Source organism: Orcinus orca, chromosome 14 (genome assembly GCF_937001465.1).
Source record: "Orcinus orca chromosome 14, mOrcOrc1.1, whole genome shotgun sequence".
NCBI classification, from domain to species: domain Eukaryota; kingdom Metazoa; phylum Chordata; class Mammalia; order Artiodactyla; family Delphinidae; genus Orcinus; species Orcinus orca.
The window spans coordinates 35446584-35465361 of NC_064572.1; the positions used below are offsets into that span (position 1 = coordinate 35446584).

Consider the following 18778-nt stretch of genomic DNA (forward strand, 5'->3'; position numbering starts at 1 on the left):
AATCAGAGTAGAAAAAGAAATAAAAGGAATACAAATTGGAAAAGAAGAAATAAAACTGTCACTGTTTGCAGATGACATGATACTATACATACAGAATCCTAAAGATGCCACGGGAAAACGGCTAGAGCTAATCAACGAATTTGGTAAAGTTGTAGGATACAAAATTAATGCACAGAAATCCCTTGCATTCCTATACACTAACAACAAATGATCAAAAACAGAAATTAAGGAAACAATCACATTCACCATTGCAACAAAAAGAATAAAATACCTAGGAATAAACCTACCTAAGGAGGTAAAAGACCTGTACTCAGAAAACTATAAGACACTGATGAAAGAAATCAAAGATGACACAAAAAGATGGAAAGATATACCATGTTCTTGGATTGGAAGAATCAATATTGTGAAAATGACTGTACTACCCAAAGCAATCCACAGAGTCAATGCAATCCCTATCAAATTACCAATGACATTTTTTACAGAACTAGAACAAAAAATCTTAAAATTTGTATGGAGACACAAAAGACCCCGAATAGCCAAAGCAGTCTTGAGGGAAAAAAACAGAGCTGGAGGAATCTGACTCTCTGACTTCAGACTATACTACAAAGTTACAGTAATCAAGACAATATGGTACTGGCACAAAAACAGAAATACAGATCAATGGAACAGGATAGAAAGCCTAGAGATAAACCCACGCACCTATAGTCAACTAATCTATGACAAAGGAGGCAAGGATATACAATGGAGAAAAGACAGTCTCTTCAATAAGTGTTGCTGGGAAAACTGGACAGCTACATGTAAAAGAATGAAATTAGAACACTCCCTAGGACTTCTCTGGTGGCGCAGTGGTTAAGAATCTGCCTGCCAATGCAGGGGACACAGGGTTAATATATGGTCTGGGAAGATCCCACATGCCGCAGAGCAACTAAGCCCGTGCGCCACAACTACCGAGCTTGTGCTCTAGAGCCCGCAAGCCACAACTACTTTGCCGCAACTACTGAAGCCCGTGTGCCTAGAGACCGTGCTCCACAACAAGAGAAGCCACTGCAATGAGAAGCCCATGCACCACAACGAAGAGTAGCCCCTGCTCGATGCAACTCAAGAAAGTGTGCACACAGCAACAAGGACCCAATGCAGCCAAAAATAAATAAATTAAATAAATAAATTTTTTTAAAAAAAGGAACACTCCCTAACACCATACACAAAAATAAACTCAGAATGGATTAAACACCTAAATGTAAGAGCGGACACTATAAAACTCTTAGAGGAACACGTAGGAAGAACACTCTATGACATAAATCACAGCAAGATCTTTTTTGACCCACCCCCTAGAGTAATGGAAATAAAAACAAAAACAAACAAATGGGACCTAATGAAACTTAAAAGCTTCTGTACAGTGAAGGAAACCATAAACAAGACTAAAAGACAACCCTCAGAATGGGAGAAAATATTTGCAAACAAAGCAGCTGACAAAGGATTAATCTCCAAAATATATAAGCAGCTCATGCAGCTCAATATTAAAAAAACAAACAACCCAATCAAAAAATGGGCAGAAGACCTAAATAGACATTTCTCCAAAGAAGACATACAGATGGCCAAGAGGCACATGAAAAGCTGCTCACCATCACTATTAGAGAAATGCAAATCAAAACTACAATGAGGTAACACCTCACACTGGTCAGAATGGCCATCATCAAAAAATCTACAAACAACAAATGCTGGAGAGGGTGTAGAGAAAAGGGAACCCTCTTGCACTGCTGATGGGATTGTAAATTGATACAGCCACTATGGAGAACAGTATGGAGGTTCCTCAAAAAACTAAAAATAGAATTACCATATGACCCAGCAATCCCAGTACTGGGCATATACCCTGAGAAAACCATAATTCAAAAAGACACATGCACCCCAATGTTCACTGTAGCACTACTTAGCCAGGTCATGGAAGCAACCTAAATGTCCACTGACAGATGAATGGATAAAGAAGATATGGTACATATATACAATGGAATATTACTCAGCCATAAAAAGGAAAGAAATTTGGTCATTTGTAGAGACGTGGCTGGACCTAGAGACTGTCATACAGAGTGAAGTAAGTCAGAAAGAGAAAAACAAATATTGTATGCTAACACATATATATGGAATCTAAAAAAAAAAAAGTGGTCATGAAGAACCTAGGGACAGGACGGGAATAAAGACGCAGACCTACTAGAGAATGGACTTGAGGACACGGGGAGGGGGAAGGGTAAGCTGGGACAAAGTGAGAGAGTGGCATGTATATATATACACTACCAAATGTAAAACCGATAGCTAGTGGGAAGCAGCCGCATAGCACAGGGAGATCAGCTTGGTGCTTTGTGACCACCTAGAGGGGTGGGAAAGGGAGGGTGGGAGAGAGATGAAAGAGGGAGGGGATATGGGGATATATGTATACGTATAGCTGATTCACTTTGTTATAAAGCAGAAACTAACACACTATTGTAAAGCAATTATACTCTAATAAAGACTTTAAAAAAAATGTGGTACATATATACAATGGAATATTACTCAGCCATTAAAAGGAACGAAATTGGGTCATTTGTAGAGACATGGATGGACCTAGAGACTGTAATACAGTGTGAAGTAAGTCAGAAAGAGAAAAATATCGTATGTTAACACATATATGTGGAATCTAGAAAGATGTACAGATGAACCAGTTTGCAAGACAGAAATAGAGACACAGATGCAGAGAACAAACGTATGGACACCAAGGGGGGAAAGCAGTGTGTGGAGCGGTGGAGGTGGGATGAATTGGGAGACTGGGGTTGACATGTATACACTAATTTGTATAAAACAGATAACTAATAAAACGAATTTAAAAGAAAAAAAAGAATGAGCTAAATGTATGTATAAAATAGATAACTAATAAGGATCTACTATATAGCACAGGGAACTACTCAATACTCTGTAGTGGCCTACATGGGAGAATAATCTAAAGAAGAGTGGAGATATATACATATATATATATATATATAACCGATTCACTTTGCTGTACACCTGAAACTGACACAACATTGTAAATCAACTATACTCTAATAAAAATTAAAAAAAAAACAAAAAGAATGAGTTAACTGTGAACACCTCACACAACGCTGCTTTCTGTCTGCTTTAAAAAGTTCATTTCATCAGAAAATTTCTTACTGTTCACAAAACCTTTCTTCTCTGCTTAGGTGAGTTAAAGCTCTGAGCCCCAGGCTACTGGGGAGGCAGAAGAGAGCCAGGCAAAACCCTGGTGCAGGCAGACTGCTGAGCCAGGCTGCTTCAGAGAATATGCAGGACTCTCAGGCAACTGTGACTGTGACACGTGCTGGTCCAGTTCTCAGCTAACCTAGCTCCAAATGTGAGAGGGCAGCATACTGGTATGTGACTCTCAGACAGGAATTATCCACGTCTCTTTCAAAGACCATCCATTCAAAGAACTGTGGTGTCAGTCTCTAGCCACAGGATGCTGGAAACAGGAAGGGCAGAAGCACTGAAGTATCAGGTACAGAAGGGGCCCAAGCGTGATGCTGGAGCAAGAGCAGCACCATGTGGCCAAATGAACAGGCGCCCGTGTTTTCACAACCTAGAACATGAAAGCTGGAAGAGATGCTTTAGAACACACACAAGCTGCACAGCACGGAGATGGGCTAAAGCCACTGCCTTTCCTTCCCACTCACCTCTGCTCCTTCTCCTCAGGGCCTACAGCGCCACCCAGTGATGAAGTGGTTAAACTGACCAGAAGAGCCAGACTCACCTCCAGGGTCTCCTCAGCAGTGCAGCCAGGCTGCTGCTGCAGCTTGCCTGTGTTCAGGGCTTCAATGTACTCATCACATTTTTTGTAGCCAGCATTCAGCAACTCATACTTGGCCTTCAGCAGGCCTTGGCCAGGTGTGACATCACCAATCCCAATTGAGAATCCACGGTTAGCTGCAGAATAGTTGCCCGGGAGAGCAGGAAGAGAGAGCCACGGATGTTAGTCAACCTGCTGCACAGAAACAAGTTTATACCTTCAGAGAACTTGTTACAACCCAATTAAACAAAATGTTCCTGTATCAGTCTCTAGGGAGTTACACAACAATGACTAAGACTCACTAACTCCTCTGAGACCTCACAACCTACAGTGATGTCCCAACTAACTACACTATAAAGCAGACAGCCACTAAATAGTAAAGAGTGCCTGAGAAAGCCAGCTATGGAAAGTGGGCCACCTGATTGCTGGTTCTCAGCATCGCAGAGACCTTTCTGCCCCGATTCTCTCTTTCAGAAATTATTATTCCGAAATACAGAGACTAAGAAACAAATGTAAGCTCCACCTTTGATGGAACTATACAGTAATCCTAACCCTTATATCTGCCTATGAGAGGTTACTGGCTTAGTAGGGTGGGGAAGGGGATGCGTAAAAGTGGCTGCAGAAAGGAGGGCCACGCGTCTGGAAAGTCTCAGAAACAAAATCCTCAGGTTCTGTGGGAGGTAATATAGGTGCTGGAAACAGGGAAACCCAGTGGAAAGTTTGTACAGGCATACCTTGTTTTATTGTGCTTCACAGATATTGTGGTTTTTAAAAAATTGAAGGTTTGTGGCAACCTTGTGTTGAACAAGTCTAAAAGCACAATTTTTCCAACAGCATCTGCTTACTTTGTGTCTCTGTGTCAAATTTCGGTAATGCTCATAATATTTCAAACTTTTTCATTATTATTATATTTTTTATGGTGATCTGTACTGTGACTACTATGACTCACTGAAGGCTCAAATGATTAGCATTTTTTAGCGATAAAGTATTTGTAATTAAGGTATGTACATTTTTTTTTTTTTTTTTTTTTGCGGTACATGGGCCTCTCACTGTTGTGGCCTCTCCCGTTGTGGAGCACAGGCTCCGGATGCGCAGGCTCAGCAGCCATGGCTCACGGGCCCAGCCGCTCCGCAGCATGTGGGATCTTCCCGGACCGGGGCACGAACCCGCGTCCCCTGCATCGGCAGGCGGACTCTCAACCACTGTGCCACCAGGGAAGCCCTGTACATTGTTTTTTAAGACACAATACTATTGCACACTTAACAGACTATAGTATAGTGTAAACAACTTCTGTAACCACTGGGAAACCAAACAGTTCATGTGATTTGCTTCATTGTGGTATTTGCTTTATCGTGGTGGTCTGGAACTGAACCTGCAATGTCTCTGAGGTCTGCCTACAAGAAACAGGCCCCAGATCCTTACGCCTCTGGGAGACAGAGTGATAGAGAAGGTGTATGTGGGGATCAAGAATAGGAAGCCTTAAAAAAAAAATTAAAATAAGGAAAGAAAAAGAAAAGAACTACCAGCAAGGGACTTCCCTGGTGGCGCAGTGGTTAAGAATTCGCCTGCCAATGCAGGGGACAAAGGTTCAAGCCCTGGTCCGGGAAGATCCCACATGCTGCAGAGCAACTAAGCCTGTGCGCCACAACTACTGAGCCTGTGCTCTAGAGCCTGTGAGCCACAACTACTGAGCCCCCGTGCCACAACTACTGAAGCCCATGAGCCTAGAGCCCGTGCTCCACTACAAGAGAAGCCACTGCAATGAGAAGCCCGTTCACCGCATCGAAGAGTAGCCCCTGCTTGCCACAACTAGAGAAAGTCCATGTGCAGCAATGAAGACCCAATGCAGCCAAAAAAAAAAAAAAGAACTACTGGCAAATAAGAACAATGGTTGGGTTGGAAATTAAATATATGATAGTGAAAAAACTTTTAAAAATCAATAAAGTTGTTAAAGTAAAATTGAATGCAGAAACAAAGAAATGGACAACAGGGAAAATGAGAGAATCAGTCCAAGAACTCTAGTAGACAATGAACAGAAATTCAAAAAAGAAAGAACAGAGAAAGTAAAAGGGAGAAAATGATCAGAAAAAGTACAAGAAAATATCCAGAACTGAAGGACACAAGTTGCAGATTAAGAGAGCTTATACAGTGCTCAGCGCGATGAGTGACAACAGACCCATCACAAGGTTGTGTCATTGTGAACTTTCAGAATGCCAGAAACAAAGAGGAGCCTCAAAGCTTCCAGAATAAAAAGACAATTCAGGATAAACAACAAGGATCTAATGTGTCTAGCACAGGGAACTATATTTAATATCCTGTGATAAATCATAATGAAAAAGAACGTTAAAAAAATAGATGTGTAGAACTGAGTCACTGTGCTGTACAGCAGAGACTGGCACAATGTTGTAAATCCACTATTGCTTCAATTAAAAAAAAAGACAATTCAAATACAAAAATTGGGGAATAAGAACAGAAATACACTTTACAGCAACCCTTAAAGCTACAACAGAGTAGAGCAATCCCTTCAAAATTCTCAGGGAAAATAATCTTCAGTCTAGAATTCTACACCCAGCCAAAGAGTCAAGTATAAGAGTAGACTAAAGACGTTTTTGGGCATGCAAAAAATCTCCTGGCCTGTGGTATGTTCAAAGCATAAGCAAGCAAAGGTAATAGAATAGTGCAAGGATCGTAGAGAAATACTGAGTAACCCTGTAGGGCTGAACCGTGGAAGACCCAGAGGGTGATAGTCTTGCACAGGTACCTTGGAAGCAGCCCATGAAGGGCCCTTTATGTAACAATCCCATCTGATGGGCGTTAGGGAGCTACTGTAGCTTTTGAGAAGAGAACTGAAAAGCAAATTCAAATCTGCAGCCAAACTAGTCAGTACCAAGTTAATTTCATTAAGAAAAGCATAAATAGTTTCGCCTGGAACAAGTATCCTTTCCTTTGTGTGTGTGTATGTGTGTGCGGCAGGGGGATGAAACAGTAAAAGAAACCCCCGAAACACCAATAACTCCTATCAATAAAACGAGGATGCTGAGATACTCACACAGGTAGACGGGGGCCAGCCTGGCGAGCCGTGACATCGCATCGGCAGCTTCGTTCTGCCCCCAGTCTCGCAGCAGAATGTAAAAAATATTGTTCTTGGATCCTGATCCCAGCGTTCCTTTGTCCATGCTGCCAGTCATCAGCTCGCTGTTCTGGATAGTGACGTCTGCAAGGAAACAACGATCACGGACTTACACAGACAATTATTACTTTGCCTCATTCCAAAAGGAATTTGAGGCAGTTGAGAAAATGTGTTCTAGCATTAAAAGTTAAAGCAGAACAAATAGATAGGCTCTTAAAGAAAATTTTTTTTGAGGGAAAAAAAGAGAAATCTGGGAACTTCTGAAAAGCATGAAAGGTCTAGTTAGTTACCCTATAGTCCTAACTCTGAAAGGTACTAGTTGACACTCATTGTCCTTATCTGTGAACTGTGGATGACAGTATCAAGCTCTTGCCATCTTGATGTCATGGGGATGTTTTGAGCATCAACTCAATCATGTACAACGAAGTGTTGTTTATAAAGCACTTTGGTATTTACCTAAGACACTGAAGACTTACAGTGGCACCATCATGAAAAGCCTAAACAACAAAATGAAATTTGTATCTAGAAACAAACAAAACATAATCTAAAACAAGAAGCCAAAATACGTTAAAGACCAGAGAGTATATTTTCAAAAGAATGGTTATAAACCTGGGGAAAAAAAATCAGTGCCCTTCATAACATTTATTCTTCATCATGAGACAGCAGAAAACCCTTGACCCTCAGAGAGACTCTGCGGTTCAGTTCTTTAGCACAGAGCTCTGCAGATCCACTTCTCGTCACTAGGCCTTGCTAGCAAAACCCATTCTAAATCAGTGCTACTCAAAGCAGCCTGCTGGGGAACTGCCTGTTAGCAGCCTGGGACCCAGAAAGTAAATGCTGCCTGAACGGCATTGGTGTGTGGACCACACTTTGGGCTGAATCAGTCTAGGGGACTCAGATGGCTCGCATTTAAATCCTCTCACTGTGAGAGTAGCATTAACATATATACACTACCAAACGTGAAATGGATAGCTAGTGGGAAGCAGCTGCACAGCACAGGGAGATCAGCTCAGTGCTTTGTGACCACCTAGAGGGGTGGGATAGGGAGGGCGGGAGGGAGGCTCAAGAGGGAGGAGCTATGGGGATATATGTATACATTCAGCTGATTCACTTTGTTGTACAGTAGAAACTAACACATTGTAAAGCAATTATACTCCAATAAAGATATTAAAAAATAAATAAGTAAATAAATAAATCGTCTCACTGTTACACCTGATCTTCATGTTATCAAAACATCCATTGACCAGGTGAGGCAGGTTAAAAAAATTAGCCTCTTCAGTTATACTTTTTAGTCACACTTTTAGGCAATGAACATGTTTTTGGATATAAAATAGTAAATTAAATGCCTTAAATAACGAGACCTTTGTACGGCAAAAAAAACACAACAAAAAAAGGAAGAGAAAGGAATTTGCATTAATTGGTAGAAAAGAGTCTCAACTGAGACAAAACACGAGAAGAACATTCTAATCCTTGGGCTGGTCATGTGTCTACACGATCTCTACCTTTTAGAGAAACACCACCTGCATTTCCCTGAAGAACAAAGTTCCTGCCTAAGGCTATAGAGAAACTTGGGATTTGCAGGCTAAGCGAAGGTAACTGTTGGCCACTTGCTTTCTTGACCCCCGGCCCCACCCCATGGCTTTAACTCACAGGAATCATTGACGCAGAGGTCTTCTCCTTTGCCACAGTACTGCTTGCCCTTGGTTCGGAGGTTGGCCCTCACTGGATTGTCATCGCTGGGTCTGAGGATGACGCTGAAGATCTGCTTCCCCGTCCACAGGGTGACGGGCTGAAGGAGGAAAGAAGCCAGAGCATCGGAGGGCTGAGCCTGGTCTCAACCACCCTTCATGCAAATGAGGCAAGATGGTACAGTGGTCACACACCAACCGAGCAGCAGCAGCATGTGTACACTAAGGCCACTGGTGTGTCCATACAGCCACACACACACACACACACACACACACACAGCTCCTGCACAAACCTTTAGTATTGTAGGGGGTGGGAGGCGAACTTTAATTTTCTCATCCTTGCCCACCAGTATTGAAGCAATGATCTGGCAAGCCTTGGCTCGGTCAAAGAAAGTGTCCTTAAGAGTGAGGAGATAGGCACCTGAGGAAAGAAAAGCGATGAAACTGTGAGAAAAATCATAAGGTTTCAATTTTAAAATAAACGTGGACTATTACTAAAAGAGTGAGGTAACAGTAGAACACAGCTGCTTCTTGGCTTTCTCCTCCAACTAGAATCCAACCTCCACAGGGAAAGCGACTTTGTTTGACTGGCCGCCATGGCCCCAGCACTTAGAAAATAAAAATGTCCTGCGTATGGCAGGAGTTCACTAAATAACCCACCAATGCAAAACATCTCAAGTAGGTTCACAATCACACTTAGAAAACAAACAACAGAATTAAACACAGGCAATGAAACAGCTTTTCAAGTGGACACATGAACACGGTGAATGAGAATCCTCGTGTTCCAAAGTCTCCTTTCAAGTGAATTCCACAAACCCACCTGTCAGAAAATCCTGAATAGCAGCAATTAGTGGTTCTCCATTCCTTGGGGTTACAAGATTTGCTTTAGTCTGAAGGAAAAAGGAACCCAGTAAGTTAGCCATCCTTGGATGCATGATGCGGCCCCAAAGACCTGCACCACAAAGACTCTGAACTGTTATGAAAAAATGAAGAGCAGCAGGAAGAAGAGGCTGAGCACTGGAAGCTAGGGTCCTTAACCGCAGCTTTGTCACTAATTTCCGTCCCTTAATCTGTCAAGGGGAGAGAAAAATTACCAGCGAGACTGACCTCAGAGGTTCCTGCACTCAAATACTGCATGAAGTAGTTTTGAGTTTCTATAAAGAACACTTCGGGTATAAGATGTTATTGTAATTAACAAATGCTCTCCTCCAAAGAAAATTTACTTCTGTGAATGAATGATGAGTAGCACTGTGTTATGTCTGAAGTCAGTCAATTCCACACTCTACAATGATGGCAGAATTGTCGAATTTCTCTTGCGTCAGACATTAAGTTTGAACAACAGGATTTTAATTAAAATGTAATGAGTGCCCACAGTGGCAAAAGTGGGTGCTACTTGTTCAGTGCATTATTAACCAATTTAAAGAAGGTTCTGCATCAAAGTGCATTTGCTCAAATCTTTCAACTGAGGTGTCACTGACCATGAGAGCCAACAGTCAAGTTTCTGCTATACCCTTCTCTTACCCTTTCATAACTGGCGCTCATGTATATCTACTCTCCTAGGAACCCACATTACAGGTCAGAAGACACCCACTCCGCTCAACTCCCCACCTATCAGAGAAACTACCTCCCTTATATACTGCAGGGTGTTTGCAAACAGGACAGGCTCCCCTTTCCCTCCTTTTAAGGCGCTTTTCCTCAGAAGCTGGGCTGCACCACCCTACGTACCCCCATGAGAACAAGGGCTTCTGCTTTAGCTTCTTCTGTTTGAGGAAGATGAAGGTTCATTTCATCACCATCAAAATCCGCGTTGTAGGGTGTACAGACACACTCATTAAATCTGAAGGTGCGGTGGGGTTTGACCCTGGCCTGTGGAATACAAAAAACAAACCAGGAGAAGGACTTAAGTCATTTATCTAAAACCTTCTTGGTGCCCATACGTTTGTTCTCTAGGTTCCACATATATGCGTTAATATATGATATTTGTTTTTCTCTTTCTGACTTATGGACACTGTATGGACACCAAGGGGGGAAAGCGGAGGGGGTGGGTGGTGGTGGTGTGATGAATTGGGAGATTGGGATTGACATGTATACACTACTATGTATAAAATGGATAACTAATAAGAACCTGCTGTATAAAAAAATAAATAAAATAAAATTCAAATAAAATAAAAAAATAAAAATAAAAGCTTCTTAGTTTCAACATAAAAAAAATGGCTTCCTGGAGAACTGGACACTTTACATTTAAGGAAGTAAATTTCCAGTATGTTCTGGCAAGTAACATGTCACTTGTGGTCTCATTCAAGTAGCTTTATTAGATCAAAACAACACAATGAATTTGCTTTAATACTATGAGGCAAACATCAACACAGAAGCCATGAGAAAGGGGTTCCCACTGGCCAATGATGTCACAATTTGCTATTAAAAGGTTAATGGCAGAAATTGAACAAAACACACTGACTAAATAAAACTCATGATGACACTGAAAAAAAGGAAAGCCAAAACAAACAAAACCCCCAAACCAACCTAGTTGGAAGAAACTGAGCACCGAAGTTTTATGCCCTAAACTGACAAAAAAGGAAAAAGAATTAGACGCTTCTTCTGCCTTTCCTTTATGAATTCTATTTTTTGGGTAAGTAAATAGCCCTAATTAACAAGGGAAAATTATTAATTACAAGAGTGGTAGGTATTAAATGTGAAAGGAATGTTAAATTAGAAAATCACTGTTTTGTGACCCAATGAAATAATGTAGGCAATGATCATAAATGGAAGAGATCATTAAAGAAAAGGCTAATGAGGGACATTTCAAGAGAGGCACCAGGCTGAAGCATCTGAATCCCTAACCTTCTCAGCATAACTAAAGTGGGCCAGCCAGACAACATGTGTCTCCTGAAATATGGCAAGAGGAAGTAGCCAGCACCACCTATGAGTTATTTTGGCCAAAAAGTTGAACCTGAATCTGATCATCCTTTGAGAGCTAATTTCCAGTCTACAGGAATAAAATGAAGCATGAAGGAACCCTTACACCACACACAGGCAGACAAACAGACAACATGCGACATTCTTCAGGACAAATGACCTGTTTTTTTCCAACAATGACACTGAAATTAAAAGAAGGAGGTGGGACATTACCAGATCAATAGAGGCTTCAGACATGTATCAGCTAAACGTAATGTGTAGACTTTGCATCTTGATTTGAACAAACTAGTTGCAAAAAGATTCTGAGACACTTGGGGAAATCTGACTATGGACAGGGTACTAGACAACACCAAGGAATGACTTCATTTTGTGAGGTGTGACACTGGCACTATGATTACATGTGTCTTGCAGAAGTAAACTGAATACACATGGAAAAAAGACATGGCATCTGGGTTCACAAAGATAAAAGAGAGAGAAAACTAGTGTGGCAAAATCTTGAAAATTACTGACTACAGAGGATGGGACTGTGAGTTCATCATAGTACTCTTTCTATTTTTGTATATATTTGAAAATTTTCAAACAAAAATATTTCTATGTTAAAATGCCCCAAAGCCAAGCAAAAGTTTCCAGAAAGGGAAGGCTTCTGTTTGTCTCCTAGATCTCAATAATCATAAACTGCATCTTTGGTATTCCCACCACTGAGCAAAAAGATTGATGTAATGTTTTCACAAACTACTAAAAGAAGGAATCTAGAAAAACACTACCTTAGGAGCCTGTTTAAACACTGTGTGCAAATGCTCAGGGATTTAATGGCTTTGCAGACAGGAGAATTTATGAATATTCAACAAATTAAAGTTGCATCTTGTTTCCATTTTAAATCTCCAAAAAAGGAACTGCTGCTGTTGCAAAAAGTAAACCACCCCAAAAAATATGGTTCAAGGTCTTGGTTGGAGGACTACTGCAAAGAGAAATCCTGTAAGCATTTTAGTTCCTTAGTTAATGTGCTATTTTAAATCAAGTCAATTTTCTGCCATATCTATTTTACATAACTTTGTGCACACACATATATGTATATATGTTGTTTGCAAGTGAAATCACGGTAGTCACTTTCACACTAATTTTCAATTAGTTCCTGTTTTACTGTTGTATGAATAGTATGTTACAACTATTAAAAACATTGAAGGGAAGTTTGAAATTTAAGAGTTTCACTCAAACTAAAAAACGAGAGAAGAGGAAAACCAAGAGTTATGCAAATTTGAGATTACTGGCAACTTAAATTTTAGAAGTCTGGAATTTAGCATGGCACACGCAGCAAAGTTCCACCCAACAGAAATAAAAACCAGTCTCATGCTCACCAGATGCGCCATAATGCTCAATTTGTGCAGCGAAGGCTGCCGATTGAACAGAACCACGTCTCCATCTATGAGGTGTCTCTCCACAATGTCCCCATACTTGAGCTCCTGAGCCATCTTTTCTCTGTTTCCGTATTTCAAAAACCTTAACATACAATAATAGACATAATCTGTGAGAACAAAGTTTCCTCAGCAAGTTTCTCCCTCTTCATATCAGGATTCAGTCTCTAAAATGATCACTTTTCATTGTATTTAAGGTGCCTCCATACGCCATTAATTAAACTACAACAACAACAATAAAATTTTATTTTATTTTATTTTTTTGGCTGAGCCGCATGGCTCGTGGGATCTTAGTTCCCTGACCAGGGATCAAACCCTGGCCCCCAGCAGTGAAAGCGCTGAGCCCTAATCACTGGACCCGCAGGGAATTCCCTAAACTACAACAAACTGCTTGTAAGATCTAAATTTTAGAAACGTCAAGATATGATAAAAGCATGTCTTGGAATCACAGAAATAGAGTAATAAACCAGCTTCTCCCACACGGCCCTGGTGATATGTCTGAATCTCATGTGATGAAAAGGCACTGGTGGGCTTCCCTGGTGGCGCAGTGGTTGAGAGTCCGCCTGCCGATGCAGGGGACACGGGTTCGTGCCCCGGTCCGGGAAGATCCCACATGCCGCGGAGCGGCTGGGCCCGTGAGCCATGGCCGCTGAGCCTGCGCGTCCGGAGCCTGGGCTCCACAACGGGAGAGGCCACAACAGTGAGAGGCCCGCGTACCGCAAAAAAAAAAAAAAAAAAAAAAAAAAAGGCACTGGTGATCAGCTCATCTCGCTGTGAAAAGCCAGAACGGGCAAAATGCATGTCTCCTGGGCCATGAGCACACTGAGGTAACCCCAGGGCGCCCAGGTGACATAGAAAATGATCTGCTTTCATATCCCAATGCATTCTGTCTTTCTAGATCCAATAACATTAAATGCTATGGAATAAATGAACACTGTACATACATTCAACAAGCCAAGCAGAGCAAACGAGCAATGTACCTAGGCTCACTGCAATTTAAATAGATATTTTCCACGTGCTACAATATCACAACAATTGTACTTTGGAGTGCATTCTGTGCTAAGTATGGTGACAGTAAGCTTGGTCATGAGAAGACAGTTACATCCAACCAGATCGGGAAAGCATTACCTTTTCATTTGCATGTGTCTCTGCTGAATGAAATTGGCTCCTGGGTGAACTTCAGGGCCATTTCGAACCAGCTTCCTCAAAAAGTTGATGTTTGCCTTGTTCACCTGGCGGACCACATTATAAAGCAGAATGAGACACTGTTAATTCTAGAAGCTAGCACACTATACTGAACTGGATCTCAGTCGTTACTTTCCTTATCTTGTCCTAGGAGAAAGAGAGGCACCTGCAGGCACCCTGCTGCCAGGGTCTTCAGTGTAAGGACAACAACGGGATGGTACCAGGTTCAAGTCTGAACTTGGTCACTCACTTGCTGGGTGACAGGGCCAAGGCCTTTACCGGCCTTTGGTTTCCCTAGTGGTTCAACGAGTGGACTGGAATGATCTATAGGGACCTTCCAGCATTCTGTAATCCTAAAAACAGGTGGCAGCTTCATCTGCAATGATTTTCCATGGGCTTCTAAGGTTTAAAAGTTGTGACAAAGCGATAAAGAGGCATGGACATATATACACTACCAAATGTAAGGTAGATAGCTAGTGGGAAGCAGCCGCATAGCACAGGGAGATCAGCTCGGTGCTTTGTGACCGCCTGGAGGGGTGGGATAGGGAGGGTGGGAGGGAGGGAGACACAAGCGGGAAGAGATATGGGAATATATGTATATATATAACTGATTCATTTTGTTGTGAAGCTGAAACTAACATACCATTATAAAGCAATTATACTCCAATAAAGATGTAAAAAAAAAAAAAGAAAGAAAAAAAAAAAAGAGTTTACCAGAGTTGCTGAAAAAAAAAAAAAAGAAAGAAAAAAAAAAAAGAGTTTACCAGAGTTGCTGGAAAAAAAAAAAAAAAAAAAAAGTTGTGACACCAGCACCATAGGCCCTGGTCTGTACGGCCATGTCCTGTAGCCTCTTGGACAACAGTCTCATGGGACACCACTTCAGAGAAGGAAATTCTGGATCATCAGTAACTCAACCGAGGACACTTTCTACACAAGCTTAACCAGAAGCCTCTGTGGTTTGGGCTAATTATGACTCTCAAGGGCAAAGCCAAGGGCAATCAATATCCTCCTGTTACCAGGCCTTTCGATTATCTACACCTCGGTTAAAAAAAACTACTGTAAATACCAGTTTACACTCATGATGAATAAGAACTGAGTGTAAAGCAGTACAGCCTTTCTGGTTATGCATCAATAGCCTTAAAATATTCAAAGTCTTTGATTCACTGATTCTAATGTTTTAAAAATAATAACTATCCCAAGAAAATTAACTGGTGTTGTGTTTATCATAAGTTACTTTAACACCTGAGGTATGAACTAAGACAGATGTTAAAGATGATATTATTTGGAAAAAAAAAAGTTGCAGACTTGTCTGTTCAATGTATATCTGAGTATATATACATAAAGGCAGACACAACTGTGGCTGTACGTGTTGTAGATATTACACGTGGTGACATATGTATGAAGCAAACTGGAAAGATAAACACACATGCCAAACCGTGGGTCAGGTGGGTTACTGGGGATTTTCCACTGTCTGTTGTTTGGAATCTCAGAACATGACACAAAAGACTGGATTCAGACAAAATATTGAGCAACTCAATGTACCCACCTTCTCAGGGAAAGTTAGAATTTTGGCCACGTGAACTGGCACAGCTACCTCATCAATTCGGAGGTTGGGGTCAGGTGAGATGACTGTTCTGCCAGAAAAATCCACTCTTTTTCCTGAGAGATTGCCTCTAAATCGACCTAAATAAATAAAAATATATCACAGGCCTCCAAGGTACAACGTGTGCTGTTGGGGGCAATGTGACCAGAAAGCCCAAGGTGAGTCCGTGACCTCCAACTAGATAAGCTGGACATACATTCCCCAAAATGAAATAAAGGCAGTAGACCGTCTCCTGCACACATCTTTGGACACGTACCCTGTTTTCCCTTCAGGCGCTGGACGAACCCTCTGGTCCATTTCTTGGGCGCCATGTTGAGGGGAATGCCTGAGAGCTCACTGTTAATGTAGAGGGCGCACTGCAGCTGCAGGAAATCCCAGTCTTCCATGATCATCTGGGTCTTAGCTCCTGATATCCGATGCTAAGAATAAGCAGAGGATAAACAGAAACAAGCCTGGTCCATTTGACTTTCTCCATCAGACACTTCTGTTTTCATGCTAATGGGAAGCACTGACCTTTTTTTTTTTTTTTTTTTTTTTTGCCGTACGCGGGCCTCTCACTGTTGTGGCCTCTCCCATTGTGGAGCACAGGCTCCGGACGCGCAGGCCCAGCGGCCATGGCCCACGGGCCCAGCCGCTCCGCGGCATGTGGGATCCTCCCAGACCGGGGCACGAACCTGAGTCCCCTGCATTGGCAGGCGGACTCTCAACCACTGCGCCACCAGGGAAGCCCCACTGACCTTTTTAATGACATCATTTAGGAAAATGATTTCTGTCAATTTCATCGTCAGATCATCTTCGTTGGTGCCAGACTTCAAATCGCTCACGACAGAGGGTCTAATACACAGAGGAGGCACTAAAAGTCGTGTGAGAATCAAATCGGAGGGCTTTCCAGCTTCTGGATTCATCAGAAGTAGAGGGACATCTTCAGCTGGGATTCGTTTAAATAAATTCAGAACTACTAAGGGATTCAAGTTTTCCTACGGAAAGGAGGGAAGGAAGGAATGGAGATACATGTTAGTTTTCCACAGCTTAGGCAAAGGTTTACTTCTACATGTCCTCTAACCTATCTGCCACTTAAATGATAATATGCCCAAGTGATGACAGAGACTTCTGATAACATGCTACGTTGCAAGGGCCCTAAAAATGTTCATGCCTTTTATTCCAATAATTTAAGCCAACAATTCCACTCCTCGTAATTATTCCAAAGGGTATGATTTTAGAAATTAACAGAAAGATTCAGCTACAAGGATGTTCACTAAAGCTGTTCTTAATGGTGAAAAGCTGGAAACAGCCTGACAGGTGACTGAGTCAATAAAATCATGGTACATCCATACATGGAAAACTATGAAGCTATTAAAAACAAAAAAGAAGCTACGGAAATGTGGCTACTGCCATGAAAGGTGTTCACAAAATATTGGTAAATGAGATAAGTATGTCTATGATGTGATCTAATCTGGGGGAAAATGTACATCTATACAGAAAAGAGGAAATGGAAGAGTTTACCAAGGTGTGAACAGAGCTGTCTTTAGATGAGTGGAATGATCATCTTTTTGCTTCTTTTTTTACATTTAAACTTTCTGTAGTGAACTTATATTGTCTTTGTATTAACTTCACTTAATACAAGTGCTAGGCTCTAACAACTTACTCAAAAGAACTATGTAAATTATCATAGATATTCAAACATCAAAGCTAAGAATGGTCAGATTGTGTTGTTGCTGGTTATTAAATTTTCTTGGGATCAAAGGTTTTGACTGAGACTATATGTTATAAGCAGCATTTGCTATGCAATAACTTAATGAGAAGGGGAACAAAGTTAAGAAAGAAACGTTTGAACAGCCAGCTACTGCTCTTAGAACACTGCCAATGAAAAGTTTCTGTGGTCCCGCCCTGGAGGATGGCAGTGCAGCTGGGTTCTTCTAGGAATCCCTCCAGAGGTTTTCCGGTCTGGGTCCCTGTCCAGAGAAGAATGCCCCTCCTCAGCACCCGTCTCCCAGTGATGGGCACCTCGCTGCCACCAGAAGCAATCAGGGAGGAAGTATAAAACTAATAGAATTCTAGAACGGCATGAAGGCCAGATGTCACCTGCAGTACCACAGTCAGTCCTAGATGAGAACGTCATGGAGCTGGAGGCCGTCCAGGAGGGCAAGGAAGGCAGGAGGACTGGCAGGAGCCTGGAAACCAGTTCTCAGCAAGAGCAGCTACCCGAGAGTGACAGAACAACTGCATCCCAAGAGGCACGTGGAAGAGGCGGCTGACTTACTGTTACGCGCCAGGAAGCAGAGTCAGGGACTGCTGGACGGTAGAGCAGGGCTCAGCTTTGTACACGGCGGAATACCCTAACAGCTTGAGTTCTCTAGCAATGCAGCGTGGCTGCCTCGGGCGGTGGTGAGATGACACGGCTAGAAAGACATCAGCCAGGGCAGCCTAACACTCAGTCTGCAGGGATGATGCCATCTATGGAGACACTCTTACCTGCAGGTCCACCACCCCCTGGATTTGTATTAAAATTGGGGATGGATATATGTTAGTCTTCTGGGGATAGAGTCCGGAGTTTTTGTCAAGTCCAGGTTGGGTCGCATGTCTAAGGTCACAGAATAAATAAGCGGCAGAGCTGGGCTCTAATCTCAGGTCTGTCTGACCCCAAAGCCAAAGCTCTTAACCACCACCCTAAACCACGTCTAAGGTGTCGCCTGGGTCAGGTGAGCTGGGGCGGACAGGGAGAGGGTGGCAGTGGGGGACACCCTGAGAGGCAATCTAGACGTGTGAGACAAGTGACTCCTAAGTGGGAGGGGGTCACCTCCTGGGCCCAGCCATTTAGGCCTCGTCACTTGGAGACTTTTCCAAACAAGATGCCTCCCAGGCCCCAGTGGAGAAGTCTATTGCAGAGTGTGTGGAGCAGAGAAGCGGTCCCCAGCAAGTAAGGACAGTGGCCGCAGGGGTCCAGGCAGAGAGCTGGCAGGGGAAAGTGGTAGTGGATGTCAGGCAGGTTGATCTCGGAGCAGCAGGGGAGGCTGCAAGTAAGGCCACACCCCAGAG

The 18778-nt window shown here is 42.4% G+C and overlaps 1 protein-coding gene across 3 annotated transcripts in view; it reads right to left on the reverse strand.

Moving 5' to 3' along the window:
- POLR3A (RNA polymerase III subunit A) overlaps positions 1-18778 on the reverse strand; it is a 53667-nt gene that overhangs the window by 27490 nt on the left and 7399 nt on the right. For all 3 annotated transcript variants that reach the window (XM_049697227.1, XM_049697226.1, XM_049697225.1), the window contains exons 6-16: positions 16480-16719; positions 15999-16161; positions 15686-15822; positions 14083-14186; positions 12898-13039; positions 10352-10492; positions 9447-9516; positions 8920-9047; positions 8589-8727; positions 6858-7022; positions 3773-3945 (exon numbers count right to left, since the gene is read on the reverse strand). In XM_049697227.1, coding sequence (XP_049553184.1) covers positions 3773-3945; positions 6858-7022; positions 8589-8727; positions 8920-9047; positions 9447-9516; positions 10352-10492; positions 12898-13039; positions 14083-14186; positions 15686-15822; positions 15999-16161; positions 16480-16719 — 1602 coding nt within the window. The remainder of the gene's footprint in view (positions 1-3772; positions 3946-6857; positions 7023-8588; positions 8728-8919; positions 9048-9446; positions 9517-10351; positions 10493-12897; positions 13040-14082; positions 14187-15685; positions 15823-15998; positions 16162-16479; positions 16720-18778) is intronic.